A 19,067-nucleotide genomic window follows, 5' to 3' on the forward strand; every position below is an offset into this window, starting at 1 on the left:
CATAAGATTAATCTGTAAAACAAATAATGAGACATTATTTGGTTACAACACTGAAGATGATGTTGGTGAAGAACCATTTTTAATTGTCTACAGGATGGCGTACCGGGCTACGCAATGAAAAGTTGACAGGCATGTATTTTTTGATATTGGAAGGCTAGCCAACTAGTCAACTGTCTAGTAAACACTTCGGATACGAGGGTGGTGTCTCTGTTTTGAACACAATTAAATGGATATACCTTGTAATTGAACAAAATAGTAAGGTGGCCCAAAACTGGGGAAAGTATGCCGACAATACGGGACGTATATTTTTTGCTGAACCGCTTATCAAAGAGCTGATAGTAATAGTAGTTCCACTGAAATGTCAAACATACTAATTGCTAACCCGTTAGCTAACATTTTTACGACACCAATAATCACAAAACATTGATTGCTTGATCACCAGGTAACACTGTTGAAGGTAATGTATTTCTTAAGCGCTGTTGAATATGCCGATAATACGGGGTACTACACTAGTGTTACTGTACTGGGTTTCAATAGTTTCTGACAGTGGCAGATTTAGTCAGACTTGTGAAGTAGAGGAGGATGGATGCAAATTTGTTTACCTTAAATTTTTATTTCACCTTATTTAACCAGGTAGGCTAGTTGAGACCAAGTTGTCATTTGCAACTGCGACCTGGCCAATATAAAGCATAGCAATTCGACACATACAACAATACAGAGTTACACATGGAATAAACAAAACATAGTCAGTAATACAGTAGAACAAAAGAGAACAGAATGTCTATATGCAGTGAGTGCAAATGAGGTAAGATAAGTAGAGTTAAGGCAATAAATAGGCTCTGACAGCTGGTGCTTAAAGCTAGCGAGGGAGATATGAGTCTCCAGCTTCAGAGAACTTTCCAGTTCGTTCCAGTCATTGGCAGCAGAGAACTGTAAGGAAAGACGACCAAAGGAGGAATTGGCTTTGGGGGTGACCAGTGAGATATTGCTGCTGGAGCGCGTGCTACGAGTGGGTGCTGCTATGGTGACCAGTGAGCTGAGATAAGGCGGGGCTTTACCTAGCAGAGACTTGTAGATAACCTGGAGCCAGTGGGTTTGGCGAATAGTATGAAGCGAGGGCCAACCAACGAGAGCGTACAGGTCGCAATGGTGGGTAGTGTATGGGGCTTTGGTGACAAAACAGATGGCACTGTGATAGACTGCATCCAGTTTGTTGAGTAGAGTAGGAGGCTATTTTATAGATGACACCACCGAAGTCAGGATCGGTAGGATGGTCAGTTTTACGAGGGCATGTTTGGCAGCATGAGTGAAGGATACTTTGCTGCAATATAGGGAGCCAATTCTAGATGTAATTTTGGATTGGAGATGCTTATGACTAGGGGGCAGTATTTTCATTTTTGGAAAAATAACATGCCCGTAGTAAACGGGATATTTTGTCAGGGCAAGATGCTAGAATATGCATATAATTGACAGTTTAGGATAGAAAACACTCTAAAGTATCCGAAACTGTAAAAATATTGTCTGTGAGTATAACAGAACTGATGTTGCAGGCGAAAGCCTGAGAAAAATCCAATCCGGAAGTGCCTCATGTTTTGAAAGCACTGCGTTCCAATGCGTCGCTATTGAGCAGTGAATGGGCTATCAACCAGATTACTTTTTTTCCGTATTCCCCGTAGTTTTATGCATTTATGTTGAAGAATACCCCTAAGCGGCTACATTGCGCAAGTGGTCACCTGATGCTCCCAGAGAGATTCTCGCGTAAAATATAGAGGTAGCCATTATTCCAATCGGTCCTACTGAAAAACGAATTGTCCCGGTGGATATATTATCGAATAGATATTTGAAAAACACCTTGAGGATTGATTATAAACAACGTTTGCCATGTTTCTGTCGATATTATGGAGCTAATTTTTTATATTTTTCAGTGTTTTCGTGACTGAAATTTCCGGGCGATTTCTCAGCCAAATGTGAAGAAGAGCTATACAGTTTTAGTCGGAAGTTTACATACACCTTAGCCAAATACATTTAAACTCCGTTTTTAACAATTCCTGACATTTAATCCTAGTAAAAATTCACTGTTTCAGGTCAGTTAGGAACACCACTTTATTTTAAGAATGTGAAATGTCAGAATAATATAATAATATGATGATAATGATTTATTTCAGCTTTTATTTCATCACATTCCCAGTGGGTCAGAAGTTTAGATACACTCAATTAGTATTTGGTAGCATTGTCTTTAAATTGTTTAACTTGGGTCAAACAATTTGGTAAGCCTTCCAAAAGCTTCTGACAATAAGTTGGGTGAATTTCGGCCCATTCCTCCTGACAGAGCTGGTGTAACTGAGTCAGGTCTGTTGGCCTCCTTGCTCGCACACACATTTTCAGTTCTGCCCACACATTTTCTATGGGATTGAGGTCAGGGCATTGTGATGGCCACTTCAATACCTTGACTTTGTTGTCCATAAGCCATTTTACCACAACTTGGGAAGTATGCTTGGGGTCATGGTCCATTTGGAAGACCCAAGACCCAACATGATGCTGCCACTCCCGTGCTTCACGGTTGGGATGGTGTTCTTCGGCTTGCACGCCTCCACTTTTTTACTCCAAACATAGCGATGGTCATTAAGACCAAACAATTATATTTTTGTTTCATCAGACCAGAGGACATTTCTGCAAAAAGTACAATCTTTGTCCCCATGTGCAGTTGTAAACCGTAGTCTGGCTTTTTTATGGCAGTTTTGGAGCAGTGGCTTCTTCCTCGCAGAGCGACCTTTTAAGTCGATATAGGACAAATTTTACCGTGGATATAAATACCTTTTGTACCCTTTTCCTCCAGTATCTTCACAAGGTTATTTGCTGTTGTTCTGGGATTGGTTTGCACTTTTGGCACCAAAGTGCATTCATCTCTAGTAGACAGAATGTGTCTCCTTCCTGAGCGGTGTGACAGCTGCGTGGTGCCAGGGTGTTTATACTTGTGTACTATTGTTTGTATAGATGAACAGATAAACGTGGTACCTTCAGGCATTTGGAAATTGCTCCCAAGCATGAACCAGACTTGTGGAGGTCTACAATTTTTTTCTGAGGTCTTGGCTGATTTCTTTTGATTTTCCCATGATGTCAAGCAAAGAGGCACTGCGTTTGAAGATAGGCCTTGAAATACATCCACAGGTACACCTCCAATTGACTCAAATGATGTCAATAAGCCTGTCATGGCTTTAGAAGCTTCTGACATCATTTTCTGGAATTTTCCAAGCTGTTTAAAAGCATAGTCAACTTAGTGTATGTAAACTTTTGACCAACTGAGATTGTAATACAGTATTAAGTGAAATAATCTGTCTGTAAACAATTGTTGGAAAAATGACGTGTGTCATGCACAAAGTAGATGTCGTAACCGACTTGCAAAAACTATAGTCTGTTAACAAGATTTTTGTGAAGTGGTTTAAAAACAAGTTTTAATTTCTCCAATCTAAGTGTAAACTTCCGACTTCAACCTTACATTAACAACAGCTCTGAATGGCTCAGAGTGGGAGTCAGGTTAGGTGATTGTCTTCTGGCACGCACTTCTATTAATAAATCGCTATCAGAAAATTCTTTCTGTGGTAATTATTTATTGTTTTCCTGTTTTATTCATATGTTTTCAAGTCCTGGTTATGAATCATGCATTCTGATTCTTGCATAGATTGTAATGTCAAATATTTTTTTGAATGTTGCACTGATGAGCTAAGCTAATACCAGCTATGTGTGGAGCCATGTTTGTTGACATACAATGCATTCTGGGTTTCACGTAAACGTTTGTCGCACAAAGATTTTATAACAAAATGTGGTGAGGGAGGGTTCAGAGTATACTTCTGGAAGTGAATGATGGGATGGGAATGAAGGTAGGCAACACACCCCCTTCAACATGCATACTGCAAACAGACCAAACTAATCTTGTCTCCTCTTATTATCTTTGGTTGAAGTGAAAAAACAAACATGGCGGCAAGCACAAACTTCCCATCTTCGGATAGCTTTCGATTTCTAGAAAGTGTTTAACTGAATTATTTTGATCAATGGTGAGCTCACTCGTGATGTGATTTTAAATACTAATTGTTGTTAGCTAGTTCATATTGTAGTTTGTGTCAGCCGAGAGTAAATATGATCGCTTGTGTTACATCAATTTTTCCTCAGTAGGTGGTAGGACAAACACAGCCTACATTTTCCGGTTTGGATGATTGTGTTATGCTGTAGTTACTTCTGTGAATGTCTGAACATTGCATCTGAAAATTAACACTTCACATTCAGGGCATAACTTTGTAAGGACTGTGTTTGTGCCAAATGTTTATGTGAAAAAACAGTGTGGCCAGCTCAAATGCTGTCTGTTGCATTAATCGAAACTGGACGTTCTAAAATAAATCACACCGGTTTGAGTGTACACTGCAGGGACCACTGTAGAATGATCACACCCGTTTGTTTCATCGGTTTGTTTCATCGGATTTCATCGGAAGAAGAGGAATCATCGGACCAAAATGCAGCAGGGTCATCTTTAATAATTGCACTGAACACTGAATAAACAAAACAACAAAAAGGAAACCCGAAACAGTCCTGCAAGGTGAATAACACTAAACATAAATTAACTACCCACAAACTAAGATGGCAACACAGGCTACCTAAGTATGATTCCCAATCAGAGACAACGAAAGACAGCTGTTCCTGATTGAGAACCATACCCAGCCGAAACATAGAAATACAAAAACCTAGGCATACAAACATAGAATGCCCACCCAAATCACACCCTGACCAAACAAAATTAGAAACATACAAAGCAATCTACGGTCAGGGCGTGACAGTTGGTACATGTGAAGAGGGTTATGAATGAATATGGGTTATGCATATTCATAAGTTGTTAGTCTTTTCTTGCTGTTTTCTTCATCTAGTAAAACACGTTTTTTTGTTTAACCGCCACCAATATTATTACCTATTGGCCGATGTGTTTTCTTGCTGTGTTTCCCAGAATTGTTTGCCAGAAGTTGACAAGTTGCCGCAAAATTACCGCCAAAGTTAGCCTCATTTAACTAATTTGCATGTGAAAATATGAGCTTGTGGCAAATTGGCCACAACTGTTTGCTAGAAGCCAGTTTTATCAGTAACAGAGAAAAGAAAGAAAGGAAAAGGGAGAAGCTCTCCCTATATATATGATATATATATGTATGATATATAGGCCAGATGTAGGCTACATATCAATCTCAAAAATACAATTTCATGGTGCTCCTTAACCCTATAATTTGTAATTGCTGGTAATTCTTACCATTTAATATGATTCATATTTTTCATTGTGCTCCTACATTTGTTTGTGCTCCTACATTTTTCAACTTAGGAGCATGTGGGCCCAGTGGAGCTTCTATGTAGACTGACCTTTTCTGCCATATGAGTTGCCCATGTTGTACGTAGTGCCGTCTGGTTCAGTGTGGGGATGCGCAGTGGCCATATTCACAGCAATAAACTTTGTCCAATCCACCTGTAGTAGAAGAACAGGTCAGATAAAGTACACAGCTGTTACCAATATATGTCAGGTCAGGTGTCTGGGCACTCACTATAATCAATATATATTTCAAACAGGGCATCATTTACGTAAGTCAGTACATTTGTGCAAGGGTATGATTGTAAGCTCACTGAGCTTGTTGTTTTCTTTGGCTGTCTCTTATCTCCTATTATTATGTCATCACTGTACCTTATTCTGTGTCTCCAGGCTCTCTGGGTCCACCCTGTACATGTAGTTGGTCTCAGTGCTGACAAAACAGTCTCCCTTGTACTTTACAAAACTAACACTGGCGTTGTCCGTTGCCTCTGCAGGGAGAAAACAGAAATAAAATGTAGAAATTGATTATTCTATTTTGATGGGGGCAATTGCATCTTGTTGCTGTTGATATTTCTTCATTTTCACTTTTCTGATTTAGATGTGCACAAAAGGAATGAGTGAATAACTTATTCGATTTTTGGACAAACTCTTTTTAAACCTTGGTAAATGACTATAGCCTGTGCATGGCTTGCATGGCCAATTAAAGATTAAAGTTGCTTGCAAACAGTCATATTTCTGGCAAATAGTTAAAGTTCTTGCAAAGATGTGCTGCTTGCAAAGAGCCCTGTTGCGGCTTGCCAACCCTTGAGAAGAGGAAAAGCCTCCCTTCTTCTTCCCTCCAATCCCCCTGTTTAAATGTTACATAACCTTCGACTGTAGCCAAGCCCCTGAGGCCTCAAACCAGTTTCCCAGGCAGCAGACCAGCTTGAGTTACAGTTTGAAGAGAGGAACACCTCATTGCATTGGGTTTACTCTCTCTGAAATAGTCTTATAAAAACCAGATCTTGAATAAAGTCCTTTCTTTGTCACATTCCTCACTGTTAAAGAGAAAAGATCAGCAGAATCTAGAAACCACACTGGAACTGACTCCACCATCTCCACAGGGATAATTTTGAGATTACACCATGAAATAGCACTGCAACATTGACAATAGGCAGCTTTACATTGCTCCAGGTTTATTCAATGCAATGTCACAGAAAATATAATTGCGACATGTGTAATGGAAATGGCAGATATATACTGAACAAAAATAAACGCAACATGTAAAGTGCTGGTCCCATGTTTCATGAGCTGAAATAAAATATCCCAGAAAGGTTCCATATGTACAAATAGCTTATTTCTCAAAAATGTTATGCACAGATTTGTTTACATCCCTGTTAGTGAGCATTTATCCTTTGCCAAGATAATACATTCACCTGACAGGTGTGGCATATTAAGAAGCTGATTAAACAGTATGATCATTACACAGGTGCACCTTGTGCTGTGGACAATAAAAGGCCAATTTAAAATGTGCAATTTTGTCACACAACACAATGCCACAGATGTTTCAAGTTTTGAGGGAGAGTGCAATTGGCATGCTCACTGCAGGAATGTCCACCAGAGCTGTTGCCAGATAACTTCTCTACCATAAGTCACCTCCAACGTTGTTTGAGATAATTTAGGTCCAACTGGCCTCACAATCGCAGACCACGTGTAACCATGCCAGCCCAGGACCTCCATATCCAGCTTTTTCACCTGCGGGATCGTCTGAAACCAGCCACCCGGACAGCTGATGAAAGTGAGGAGTATTTATGTCTGTAATAAAGCCCTTTAGTGGGGTAGAACTTATTCTGATTGACTGGGCCTGGCTCCCAAGTGTGTGCTTTTGGCTGCACCCCTGCCCAGTCAGGTAAAATCCATAGATTAGGGCCTAATGAATTCATTTTAATTGATTTGTGTCCTTATATGAACTGTAACTCAGTAAAATCGTTGAAATGTTGCATGTTGCTTTTATATTTTTGTTCAGTATAGAATAAATTATTTAAAGAATATTCTCTAAACAACATTTGTATCCGTTCAACATGGGTCGATTTTTCTTTTGTCAATCTTTCTATATTGTGACAAATGATGGAAACTGTATTTTGACTAAATTATGATTTCCGACTCATTTTGAAGGTACGCAGGGGCATGTGACGTGTCCGCATAACAATAATGCCCCACTCCACATTGAAATCGAAATGTCTACTGCTTGCAAAATAAAAATTTTCAACTATAAAAATTATGTTTATTTGCAAGACAAGGATTGTCCTGACTTTCAAGAATGCTTGAATTGCTTCGTCTTCCTTTTTCCGGTTGGCTGGCAAGTTTCACCATCAAATTATTTCAGATCTACAGGAGTCTAAGTTTCACCATGGAACGGACCGTGGCGATACGTTGTCACATGTTAATTACTATAATATGGCAAATATTTGCCAATTACAGGATTCTATCTATGCTGGTGTTCCCAGGCTCCTGAGAAAGTAAACGGATAGGTGGAAGGGTAAACAGGCTGTCGCCAATTTATTAATGCTCAATTTGATGAAACAGTGTCGCGACTTCCGCCGAAGTCGGCCCCTCTCCTTGTTCGGGTGGTGTTCGGCGGTCGACATCACCGGCTTTCCCGTCACCACCGATCCATGTTTCATTTTCGTTTTGTTTGGTCTGTATTACACACACCTGGTTTCAATTCCCATATCATGTTCCTTATTTAACCCTCTGGCATACATTTCTGTTCTGTCCGTGATTGTTGGTGTCTTAGTGGTTGTTGTAGGTGTTAGTTTGTATGTATTTTCCTATTTGGAATATTGCTTGAATTTTTGTGAGTAAACTCAGTTGTGTTGCTCAAGCCTTTGTCCTGCGCCTGGCTCCGCTACATCTCTGCACCCAATCGCTGACAAACAGGTTACGAACATCATTAAAAAAAATCACTGGACACATTAATGGAAACAGCTAGTTTGATAGCTGTTAAAATCAGATCCAACAATAATATCAAGGGGTTAGAAATCCAGGGCTTAAAAGCAAAGGTGTTATTGTACACTGATGTAAAAAATGTAATCGCTCCAAAACCTCATACAGGATCTAGATACTTTTCTAATCTCTCTGGATTACAACAAAATTATGATAGATGACACAATATTACGTATTGGATGACAAAAAAAAACATTACTGTGTTGTTTACCAAAAAAATGGTCTGACGGTGATGTGGACATATTCGGTATACATATCCCGAAATAAATAAATGATCTCACCAATACATTTTTTATAGAAAGTTAACAAAAATAGATAAGATCTTGCTACAGAAAATACCTCTCTAATTGTGGACAAATCCCCCTGATGAACTCTTTAGTCATTACCCAGTTTACCTATTTGGTCTTGCCTACATCTAGCAACCTGTTTTTTTAAATTACATGAGCAAAAATATTCCATTAGACTTGGAATGGCAAGCTAGACAAAATGACATTGGCCTATTTATATAATGAACATGAATTCGGATGGAAAGAAATTATTAAATATTAAAGCATTAGGGCCTAATGAATTCATATATCTTTATGTACATATTCTTTATCCCCTTACACTGTGTATAAGACAGTAGTTTTGGAATTGTTGGTTAGATTACTTGTTGGTTATTACTGCATTGTCGGAACTAGAAGCACAAGCATTTCGCTACACTCGCATTAACATCTGCTAACCATGTGTATGTGACAAATAAAATTTGATTTGATGATTTGATTTGATTAGACTTCTCACTAAAGGTGTCAGTCATACAAAGGTTATACTTATATCCTAACTGGTTCTCTAGAAAATGCGTAAGAATGTCTCACCCCATGTTCAGAATGGCCTTTTTCCCTTTATTCAGTTTGCAACATCTCACTTTTGGTTATTTGAAAATGAAATAATCTCCAAAATATCACTATTTTTAAAACAAGTCATAGAAAGTAGTTTGCAATTACAGTTTAACCCAACAGAAAAAACAGAACAACAAATATTGTGGATAAACTCAAATATACTGACAGATTAAAAAAAAGGTATAATCTTTGTAAATTATGTCATAAATAGGACCATTGGAGTTATGTCAAACAGGCAGCTAACAAAAATATATGGAAATGTTTGTTCTACCCAAAATCACAACCAACTAACATTACCGCAAAAATGAAAGAGGAAAGTGGAAAAAGTAATGTCTTTCGGCCCTGCATTAAAGACCAAAATTGGTTAAAGAAAATTGTGATATATAAAAGAGTATACCAGTTTCATTTAAGGATAAAAAAAATCTACAGCTGTGACATACAGATTGCAAAATAGTTGGGAAGATAATTTCGATGTACCGATTACATGGCACATGGTTTATGAACTGATGCGCAAAACAACGCCGGATTCAAAACTGAGAAGTCAATGTAAATTATTATTCAAAATTCTTGCAAACAATAGAATGGTATATATATGAGGGATACAACCTTCCCATCTATAGCGTGGTTCTTGCTGCAAAAAGACAGAGTCGTTAGATCATTCATTTTAGTACTGTCCAAACCAGCCCCGTTGCGGATCCCGAAGTCTTGCTCCCAGATATACTAAACAACTTCTTTGCTCGCTTTGAGGACAATACAGTGCCACCGACACGGCCCGCTACCAAAACCTACGGACTCTCCTTCACCGCAGCCAACGTGAGTAAAATATTTAAACATGTTAACCATCGCAAGGATGCTGGCCCAGACGGCATCCCTAGCCGCCTCCTCAGAGCATGCGCAGACCAACTGGCTAGTGTGTTTACGGACATATTCAATCAATCCCTATCCCAGTCGGCTGTTCTCACATGCTTCAAGAGGACCACCATTCCTGTTCCCAAGAAAGCTAAGATAACTGAGCTAAACAACTATTGCCCCATAGCACTCACTTCCGTCATCATGAAGTACTTTGAGAGACTAGCCAAGGATAATATCACCTCCACCCTACCTGACACCCTAGACTCACTCCAATTTGCGTACTGCCCCAATAGGTCCACAGACGACGCAATCGCAATCACACTGCACACTTCCCTAACCCATCTGGACAAGGAATACCTATGTAAGAATGCTGTTCATCGACTACAGCTCAGCATTTAACACCATAGTCCCCTCCAAACACGTCATTAAGCTCTAGACCCTGGTTCTCGACCCCACCCTGTGCAACTGGGTACTGGACCTCTTTCTGGCTGGCCGCCACCAGGTGGGTAGGGTAGGAAACAACATCTCCACCCCGATAATCAACAACACTGGGGCACCAAAAGGGTGCGTTCTCAGCACTCTCCTGTACTCCCTGTTCACCCATGACTGCGTGGCCATGCACGCCTCCAGCTCAATCATCAAGTTTGCAGACGACACTACAGTGATAGGCTTGATTACCATCAACGACGAGACGGCCTACAGGGAGGAGGTGAGGGCCCTCGGAGTGTGGTGTCAAGAAACCTCACACTCAACATTAACAAAACAAAGGAGATTATCGTGGACTTCAGGAAACAGCAGAGGGAGCACCCCCCTATCCACATCGACGGGACTGTAGTGGAGAAGGTATAAAGTTTTAAGTTCCTCGACGTACACATTACGGGCAAACTGAAATGGTCCACCCACACAGACAGCATGGTGAAGATGGCACAACAGCGCCTCTTCAAACTCAGGCTGAAGAAATTTGGCTTGTCACCAAAAACACTCACACACTTTTACAGATGCACAATCGACAGCATCCTGTCGGGCTGTATCACCGCCTGATACAGCAACTGCTCCGCCCACAACCACAAGGCTCACCAGAGGGTAGTGAGGTCTGCACAACTCATCACTGGGGGCAAACTACCTGCCCTCCACGACACCTACACCACCCAATGTCACAGGAAGGCCAAAAGGATCATCAAGGACAACATCCACCCGAGTCACTGCCTGTTCAAGGCGAGGTCAGTATAGGTGCATCAAAGCTGGGACTGAGAGACTGAAAAACAGCTTCTATCTCAAGGCCATCAGACTGTTAAACAGCCATTACTAACATTGAGTGGCTGCTGCCAACATACTGACTCAAATATCTATCCACTTTAATAATAAAAATGTGGATGTAATAAATGTATTAAATGTAGTCACTTTAAGCAATGCCACTTTATATAATGTTTACATACCCTACATTTACTCATCTCATATGTATATACTGTACTCTATACCATCTACTGCATCTTGCCTATGCCGTTCGGCCATCGCTCATCCATATATCATCCATATATTTATATGTACATATTCTTATTCACTCCTTTACACTTGTGTGTATAAGGTAGTTGTTGTGAAATTGTTAGATTACTTGTTAGATATTACTGCATGGTCGGAACTAGAAGCACAAGCATGTTGCTACACTCGCATTAACGTCTACTAACCATGTGTATGTGACCAAAAACATTTGATTTGATGTGGCTTGTTTTTGGTCACAGTTCCAGGAATGGCTGAAGAATTGCAACATTTGCTTGGAGATAACTCTGCAGATACTGTAGCACTACTGGTTGATTTGAAAAGTCATAGTCAACCGATCAATAATAACAATTTTAGCAAAAATGTTTATCTTTAATTACAATCTGTAGAAACTATGAGAATAGAAAGGTTCAGATCTTTTGTGAAACATCACAGCACATTTAAAATACATGGCAAATAGAAATCCAAAATGGACGGTGTTAAGAGATAGATGGGAGGGGTTGAATGGAGCTGAAGGGTGGTACTAATAACGACAAGATTACTCATGTATAATATACTGTGTCCGTAAAATGTATATAGGTTCAGAAATTTTGTGAAACAACCCAGTTTTAAATATATAGCAAATATATGTCAAACTAGATGGGCATTGGAAATAGATTAGAGAGGTTGAGGATAGAGGAAGGACAAGACTAAAAACAAACAAAATATAACTATTGTAAAATGGATTGTGTCTGTAAAATATATATGGTATGTATAAGATGGAAGTAGAAGCCTAAGTGTGGTTGGTCATTAGTTTAGTCCAATTAGGGGAGGGTGGAAAATAATAAAGGATTTTTTTTAAAGATATGTATGTATATATATGAATGTATGTATGTACAGTGCCTTGCGAAAGTATTCGGCCCCCTTGAACTTTGCGACCTTTTGCCACATTTCAGGCTTCAAACATGAAGATATAAAACTGTATTTTTTTGTGAAGAATCAACAACAAGTGGGACACAATCATGAAGTGGAACGACATTTATTGGATATTTCAAACTTTTTTAACAAATCAAAAACTGAAAAATTGGGCGTGCAAAATTATTCAGCCCCCTTAAGTTAATACTTTGTAGCGCCACCTTTTGCTGCGATTACAGCTGTAAGCCGCTTGGGGTATGTCTCTATCAGTTTTGCACATCGAGAGACTGAAATTTTTTCACATTCCTCCTTGCAAAACAGCTCGAGCTCAGTGAGGTTGGATGGAGAGCATTTGTGAACAGCAGTTTCATGAATAGTTAACGTTGCGTTATGGTAATGAGCTTGAGGCTGTATTCACGATCCCGGATCCGGGATGGCTAAGTGCTAGAGGTTAAAAGACTCAGTTTGACTCTCCTGCGCCTGACTTCCCTGCCACCTATACACATACAGTGCCTTGCGAAAGTATTCGGCCCCCTTGAACTTTGCGACCTTTTGCCACATTTCAGGCTTCAAACATAAAGATATAAAACTGTATTTTTTGTGAAGAATCAACAACAAGTGGGACACAATCATGAAGTGGAACTACATTTATTGGATATTTCAAACTTTTTTAACAAATCAAAAACTGAAAAATTGGGCGTGCAAAATTATTCAGCCCCTTTACTTTCAGTGCAGCAAACTCTCTCCAGAAGTTCAGTGAGGATCTCTGAATGATCCAATGTTGACCTAAATGACTAATGATGATAAATACAATCCACCTGTGTGTAATCAAGTCTCCGTATAAATGCACCTGCACTGTGATAGTCTCAGAGGTCCGTTAAAAGCGCAGAGAGCATCATGAAGAACAAGGAACACACCAGGCAGGTCCGAGATACTGTTGTGAAGAAGTTTAAAGTCGGATTTGGATACAAAAAGATTTCCCAAGCTTTAAACATCCCAAGGAGCACTGTGCAAGCGATAATATTGAAATGGAAGGAGTATCAGACCACTGCAAATCTACCAAGACCTGGCCGTCCCTCTAAACTTTCAGCTCATACAAGGAGAAGACTGATCAGAGATGCAGCCAAGAGGCCCATGATCACTCTGGATGAACTGCAGAGATCTACAGCTGAGGTGGGAGACTCTGTCCATAGGACAACAATCAGTCGTATATTGCACAAATCTGGCCTTTATGGAAGAGTGGCAAGAAGAAAGCCATTTCTTAAAGATATCCATAAAAAGTGTTGTTTAAAGTTTGCCACAAGCCACCTGGGAGACACACCAAACATGTGGAAGAAGGTGCTCTGGTCAGATGAAACCAAAATTGAACTTTTTGGCAACAATGCAAAACGTTATGTTTGGTGTAAAAGCAACACATGCTGAACACACCATCCCCACTGTCAAACATGGTGGTGGCAGCATCATGGTTTGGGCCTGCTTTTCTTCAGCAGGGACAGGGAAGATGGTTAAAATTGATGGGAAGATGGATGGAGCCAAATACAGGACCATTCTGGAAGAAAACCTGATGGAGTCTGCAAAAGACCTGAGACTGGGACGGAGATTTGTCTTCCAACAAGACAATGATCCAAAACATAAAGCAAAATCTACAATGGAATGGTTCAAAAATAAACATATCCAGGTGTTAGAATGGCCAAGTCAAAGTCCAGACCTGAAGTCAATCGAGAATCTGTGGAAAGAACTGAAAACTGCTGTTCACAAATGCTCTCCATCCAACCTCACTGAGCTCGAGCTGTTTTGCAAGGAGGAATGGGAAAGAATTTCAGTCTCTCGATGTGCAAAACTGATAGAGACATACCCCAAGCGACTTACAGCTGTAATCGCAGCAAAAGGTGGTGCTACAAAGTATTAACTTAAGGGGGCTGAATAATTTTGCACGTCCAATTTTTCAGTTTTTGATTTGTTAAAACAGTTTGAAATATCCAATAAATGTCGTTCCACTTCATGATTGTGTCCCACTTGTTGTTGATTCTTCACAAAAAAATACAGTTTTATATCTTTATGTTTGAAGCCTGAAATGTGGCAAAAGGTCGCAAAGTTCAAGGGGGCCGAATACTTTCGCAAGGCACTGTATATCTGACAAAATCTCTGACCCTTATATATGAAGTCAGCAGGAGAGGACACTACGCTCATGGAGGTGGAGGAACGCGTTCGGGAACAAGCAGAGGAGATTGACTGTTTAAGCTCCGTTATGTATCGCATTGTCCAGAATTTTGATCGCTGGGAGAGACAGGGAGTTTCTCCAGCGCCACCACCACCACAACCGGAATCTCCCTTGAACGTTTTTTCCCCTCCGGAACCAAAGATCCATTTATCCCTACCCACGGGATACAACGGAGATACTGCCGGCTGCCAGGGTTTCCTCCTTAAGCTGAACTTGTATCTGGCCACGGTCTCCCCAGTACCATCTCACCGTGAGAAGAGTTACGCCCTCGTCTCATGCCTCACCGGGAAAGCCCTGGAATGGGCCAGCGCTGTGTGTAGAAGGGAGGATGCGGCGTTGGACCATTATGAGGAGTTCACCCGCCAATTCCGGATAGTATTCGACCATCAACCCGAAGGCAAAGCACCTGGTGAGCTCCTCTATCATCTGAGGCAGGAGACGAGGAGTGCACAGGAGTTTGCTTTGGAGTTTAGGACCTTAGCTGCCGGCGCTGGATGGAGCGACAGGGCCCTGATCAACCATTACCGTTGTAGTCTACCCGAGGACGTCCGTCGGGAGCTGGCCTGTAGAGACACCACCCTCACCTTCGACCAGCTGGTGGACATGTCCATCAGGCTGGACAACATGCTGGCTACTCGTGGACGTCTAGATCGGGGTCTGGTTGTTCCATCCTCCCGCACCCTCTCTCCCGAACCTATGGAATTGGGAGGGATGGTAAGCAGGGAGACCGGAGGGTGTTCCCGCTCGAGCACCATTCATGGTCGCAGAGGGCACACTGCTGGTCGGTGCCGGGTTGGTTCCTCTGGGAATAGAGAAGGCAGGCAGGGCATTCTGGCATCACCCCAGGTGAGTAGGCACCATTCTCATCCAGAGCCCTCTGTTGCACTAATGTTTGTCTCTGTCTCTTTTCCTGATTTTTCCCTGCATATTCCCATTATTAGGCGCTAGTAGATTCAGGTGCGGCTGGGAATTTCATTAATAAAAGTTTAGCTCATAGTTTAGGGATCCCTATTGTTTCTGTGGATATGCCTTTCCCTATTCATGCCTTAGATAGTCGACCATTAGGGTCAGGGTTTATCAGGGAGGTAACCGCACCTTTGTGTATGATAACGCAGGAGGGTCACAAGGAGAAGATTAGTATTTTCCTTATTGATTCTCCTGCGTATTCTGTGGTGCTAGGCCTAACCTGGTTAGCTTGCCATAACCCCACTGTTTCTTGGCCACAGAGGGCTCTCACGGGGTGGTCGTGAGAGTGCTCAGGTAGGTGTTTAGGGGTTTCCGTTGGTGCTACTACGGTGGAAAGTCCTGACCAGGTCTCCACCGTGCGCATTCCCCCCGAATATGCCGATTTCGCTCTCGCCTTCTGTAAAAAGAAGGCGACTCAATTACCACCCCATTGACGGGGGGATTGTGCGATAGATCTCCTGGTAGACGCTGCATATCCCAAGAGTCACGTGTATCCCCTGTCAAAAGCGGAGACGGAGGCTATGGAGACTATGTCTCTGAATCCCTGCATCAGGGGTTCATTCAGCCATCCATTTCACCCGTCTCTTCGAGTTTCTTTTTTGTGAAAAAAAAGGATGGCGGTTTACGCCCGTGCATTGATTATCGAGGTCTAAATAAAATCACAGTGAAATATAGTTACCCGCTACTTCTGATCAATACGGTTATTGAGTTAATGCACGGGCTACGTTTTTTCACAAAATTGGATCTCAGGAGTGCGTACAATCTGGTGCGTATTAGGAAGGGTGATGAGTGGAAGACAGCATTTAGCACCACCTCAGGTCATTATGAGTACCTTGTCATGCCATTTGATGAATGCTCCATCAGTTTTCCAATCATTTGTAGATGAGATCTTCAGGGACCTGCACGGGCAGGGTGTAGTGGTGTATATCGATAATATTCTGATATACTCCGCTACACGTGCCGAGCATGTGTCCCTGGTGCGCAGGGTGCTTGGTCGCCTGTTGGAGCATGATCTATATGTCAAGGCTGAGAAATGCTTGTTCTTCCAACAATCCATCTCCTTCCTAGGGCATCGGATTTCCACTTCAGGAGTGGAGATGGAGAGCGACCGCATTACAGCCGTGCGTAATTGGCCGACTCCAACCACGGTAAAGGAGGTGCAGCGTTTTTTGGGGTTTGCCAATTACTACCGGAAGTTTATCCGGGGTTTTGGTCAGGTGGCCGCTCCCATTACCTCACTGCTAAAGGGGGGCCCGGTGGTCGGCTGAGGCGAACAGGGCTTTTGGGCACCTGAAGACTCTGTTTACCTCGGTGCCTGTGTTGGCTCATCCGGATCCCTCTTTGCCATTCATAGTGGAGGTGGACGCATCCGAAGCTGGGATAGGAGCAGTGCTTTCTCAGCGTTCGGGTACGCCACTGAAGCTTCGCCCCTGTGCCTTCTTTTCGAAGAAGCTCAGCCCGGCGGAGCGAAACTATGATGTGGGAAGCCGAGAGCTGTTAGCTGTCGTAGAAGCCTTGAAGGTGTGGAGGCATTGGCTTGAGGGGGCTAAACACCCTTTTCTCATCTGGACTGATCACCGCAATCTGGAGTACATCCGGCAGGCGAAGAGACTGAATCCTCGCCAGGCAAGGTGGGCCATGTTTTTCACTCGTTTTGGGTTTACTCTTTCTTACAGACCAGGCTCCCAGAACGTTAAGGCAGACGCATTGTCTCGGCTGTATGACACAGAGGAGCGATCCATGGATCCCACTCCCATACTCCCAGCTTCGTGTCTGGTGGCGCCTGTAGTGTGGGAGCTGGACGCGGACATTGAGCGGGCGTCACGTGCAGAGCCCTCTCCCCCTGAGTGTCCAGCTGGTCGTCTGTACGTTCCGACTGCTGTCCGCGACCGATTGATCTATTGGGCTCACACGTCACCCTCCTCTGGTCATCCTGGGATAGGTCGGACAATGCGCTGCCTTGATGGGAGGTACTGGTGGCCCACTTTAGCTAAGGACGTGAGGATTTATGTTTCTTCCTGCTCGGTGTGCGCCCAGTGCAAGGCTCCTAGACACCTGCCCAGAGGTAAGCTACAACTTCTACCCGTTCCTCAACGACCGTGGTCGCACCTGTCGGTGGATTTTTTGACGGATCTTCCACCTTCACAGGGTTACACCACGATCCTGGTCGTTGTGGATCGGTTTTCGAAGTCCTGTCGTCTCCTCCCTTTGCCCGGTCTCCCTACGGCCTTACAAACTGCAGAGGCCCTGTTTACACACGTTTTCCGGCACTATGGGGTGCCTGAGGATATAGTGTCTGATCGGGGTCCCCAGTTCACATCAAGGGTCTGGAAGGCGTTCATGAAGCGTCTGGGGATCTCGGTTAGTCTTACCTCAGGTTTTCACCCCGAGAGTAATGGGCAGGTGGAGAGAGTTAACCAGGATGTGGGTATGTTTCTGCGGTCTTATTGCCAGGATCGGCCGGGGGAGTGGGCGAAGTTCGTGCCCTGGGCAGAGATGGCTCAGAACTCGCTACGTCACTCCACTAACCTTACCCTAATACACATTGAAAAGGAGTATCAGCCGGTTCTGGCTCCTTGGCATCAGAGCCAGACCGAGGCTCCTGCGGTGGACAATTGGTTTCGGCACGCTGAGGAAACCTGGGAGGCAGCCCACGTCCACCTTCAGCGTGCCATAAGGCGCAAGAAAATTGGCGCAGACCGTCGCCGCAGTGAGGCCCCAGTGTTCGCACCAGGGGACAGTGTCTGGCTCTCGACCCGAAACCTGCCCCTCCGCCTGCTCTGCCAGAAGCTGGGTCCGCGGTTTGTGGGGCCGTTTAAAGTCCTGAGGAGAGTGAACGAGGTATGTTATAGGTTACAACTGCCCACTAATTACCGTATTAACCCCTCGTTCCATGTGTCTCTCCTCAGGCTGGTGGTGGCTGGCCCGCTCCAGGAGGCTGAAGTGCGTGATGTTCCTCCGCCTCCTCTAGACATCGAGGGGGACCCGGCGTACTCTGTTCGATCCATTTTGGATTCGAGACGTCGGGCGAGGGGCCTTCAGTACCTCGTGGACTGGGAGGGTTACGGGCCGGAGGAGAGATGCTGGGTTCCGGTGGAGGACGTGTTAGATCCTTCCATGTTATCAGAATTCCACCGTCTCCATCCGGATCGCCCTGCACCTCGCCCTCCGTGTCGTCCCCGAGGCCGGTGTCGACGCAGCTGGAGCCGCGCGTCACGACTTGCCTCTCCTTGTTCGGGCTGTGCTCGGCGTTCGACCTCACCGGTCTTCTAGCCATCATTGATCCATTTTCATTTTCCATTGATTTTGTCTTGTCTTCCCACACACCTGTTTTCAATCCCATTCATTACCTGTTGTGTATTTAACCCTCTGTTTCCCCTCATGTCTTTGTCAGAGATTGTTTATTGTCAGTGTAGTGTTGTTTGTATAGGTGCGCGAC

General features: G+C 43.1%; 1 protein-coding gene across 2 annotated transcripts in view; it reads right to left on the reverse strand.

The window, feature by feature from the left end:
- The window catches only part of LOC110534238 (beta,beta-carotene 9',10'-oxygenase), a 102,807-nt gene that overhangs the window by 50,562 nt on the left and 33,178 nt on the right, over nt 1-19,067 (reverse strand). For both annotated transcript variants that reach the window (XM_021618974.2, XM_021618973.2), the window contains exons 4-5: nt 5,708-5,823; nt 5,392-5,494 (exon numbers count right to left, since the gene is read on the reverse strand). In XM_021618974.2, coding sequence (XP_021474649.1) covers nt 5,392-5,494; nt 5,708-5,823 — 219 coding nt within the window. The remainder of the gene's footprint in view (nt 1-5,391; nt 5,495-5,707; nt 5,824-19,067) is intronic.

Source organism: Oncorhynchus mykiss, chromosome 10 (genome assembly GCF_013265735.2).
Source record: "Oncorhynchus mykiss isolate Arlee chromosome 10, USDA_OmykA_1.1, whole genome shotgun sequence".
Taxonomy (NCBI): domain Eukaryota; kingdom Metazoa; phylum Chordata; class Actinopteri; order Salmoniformes; family Salmonidae; genus Oncorhynchus; species Oncorhynchus mykiss.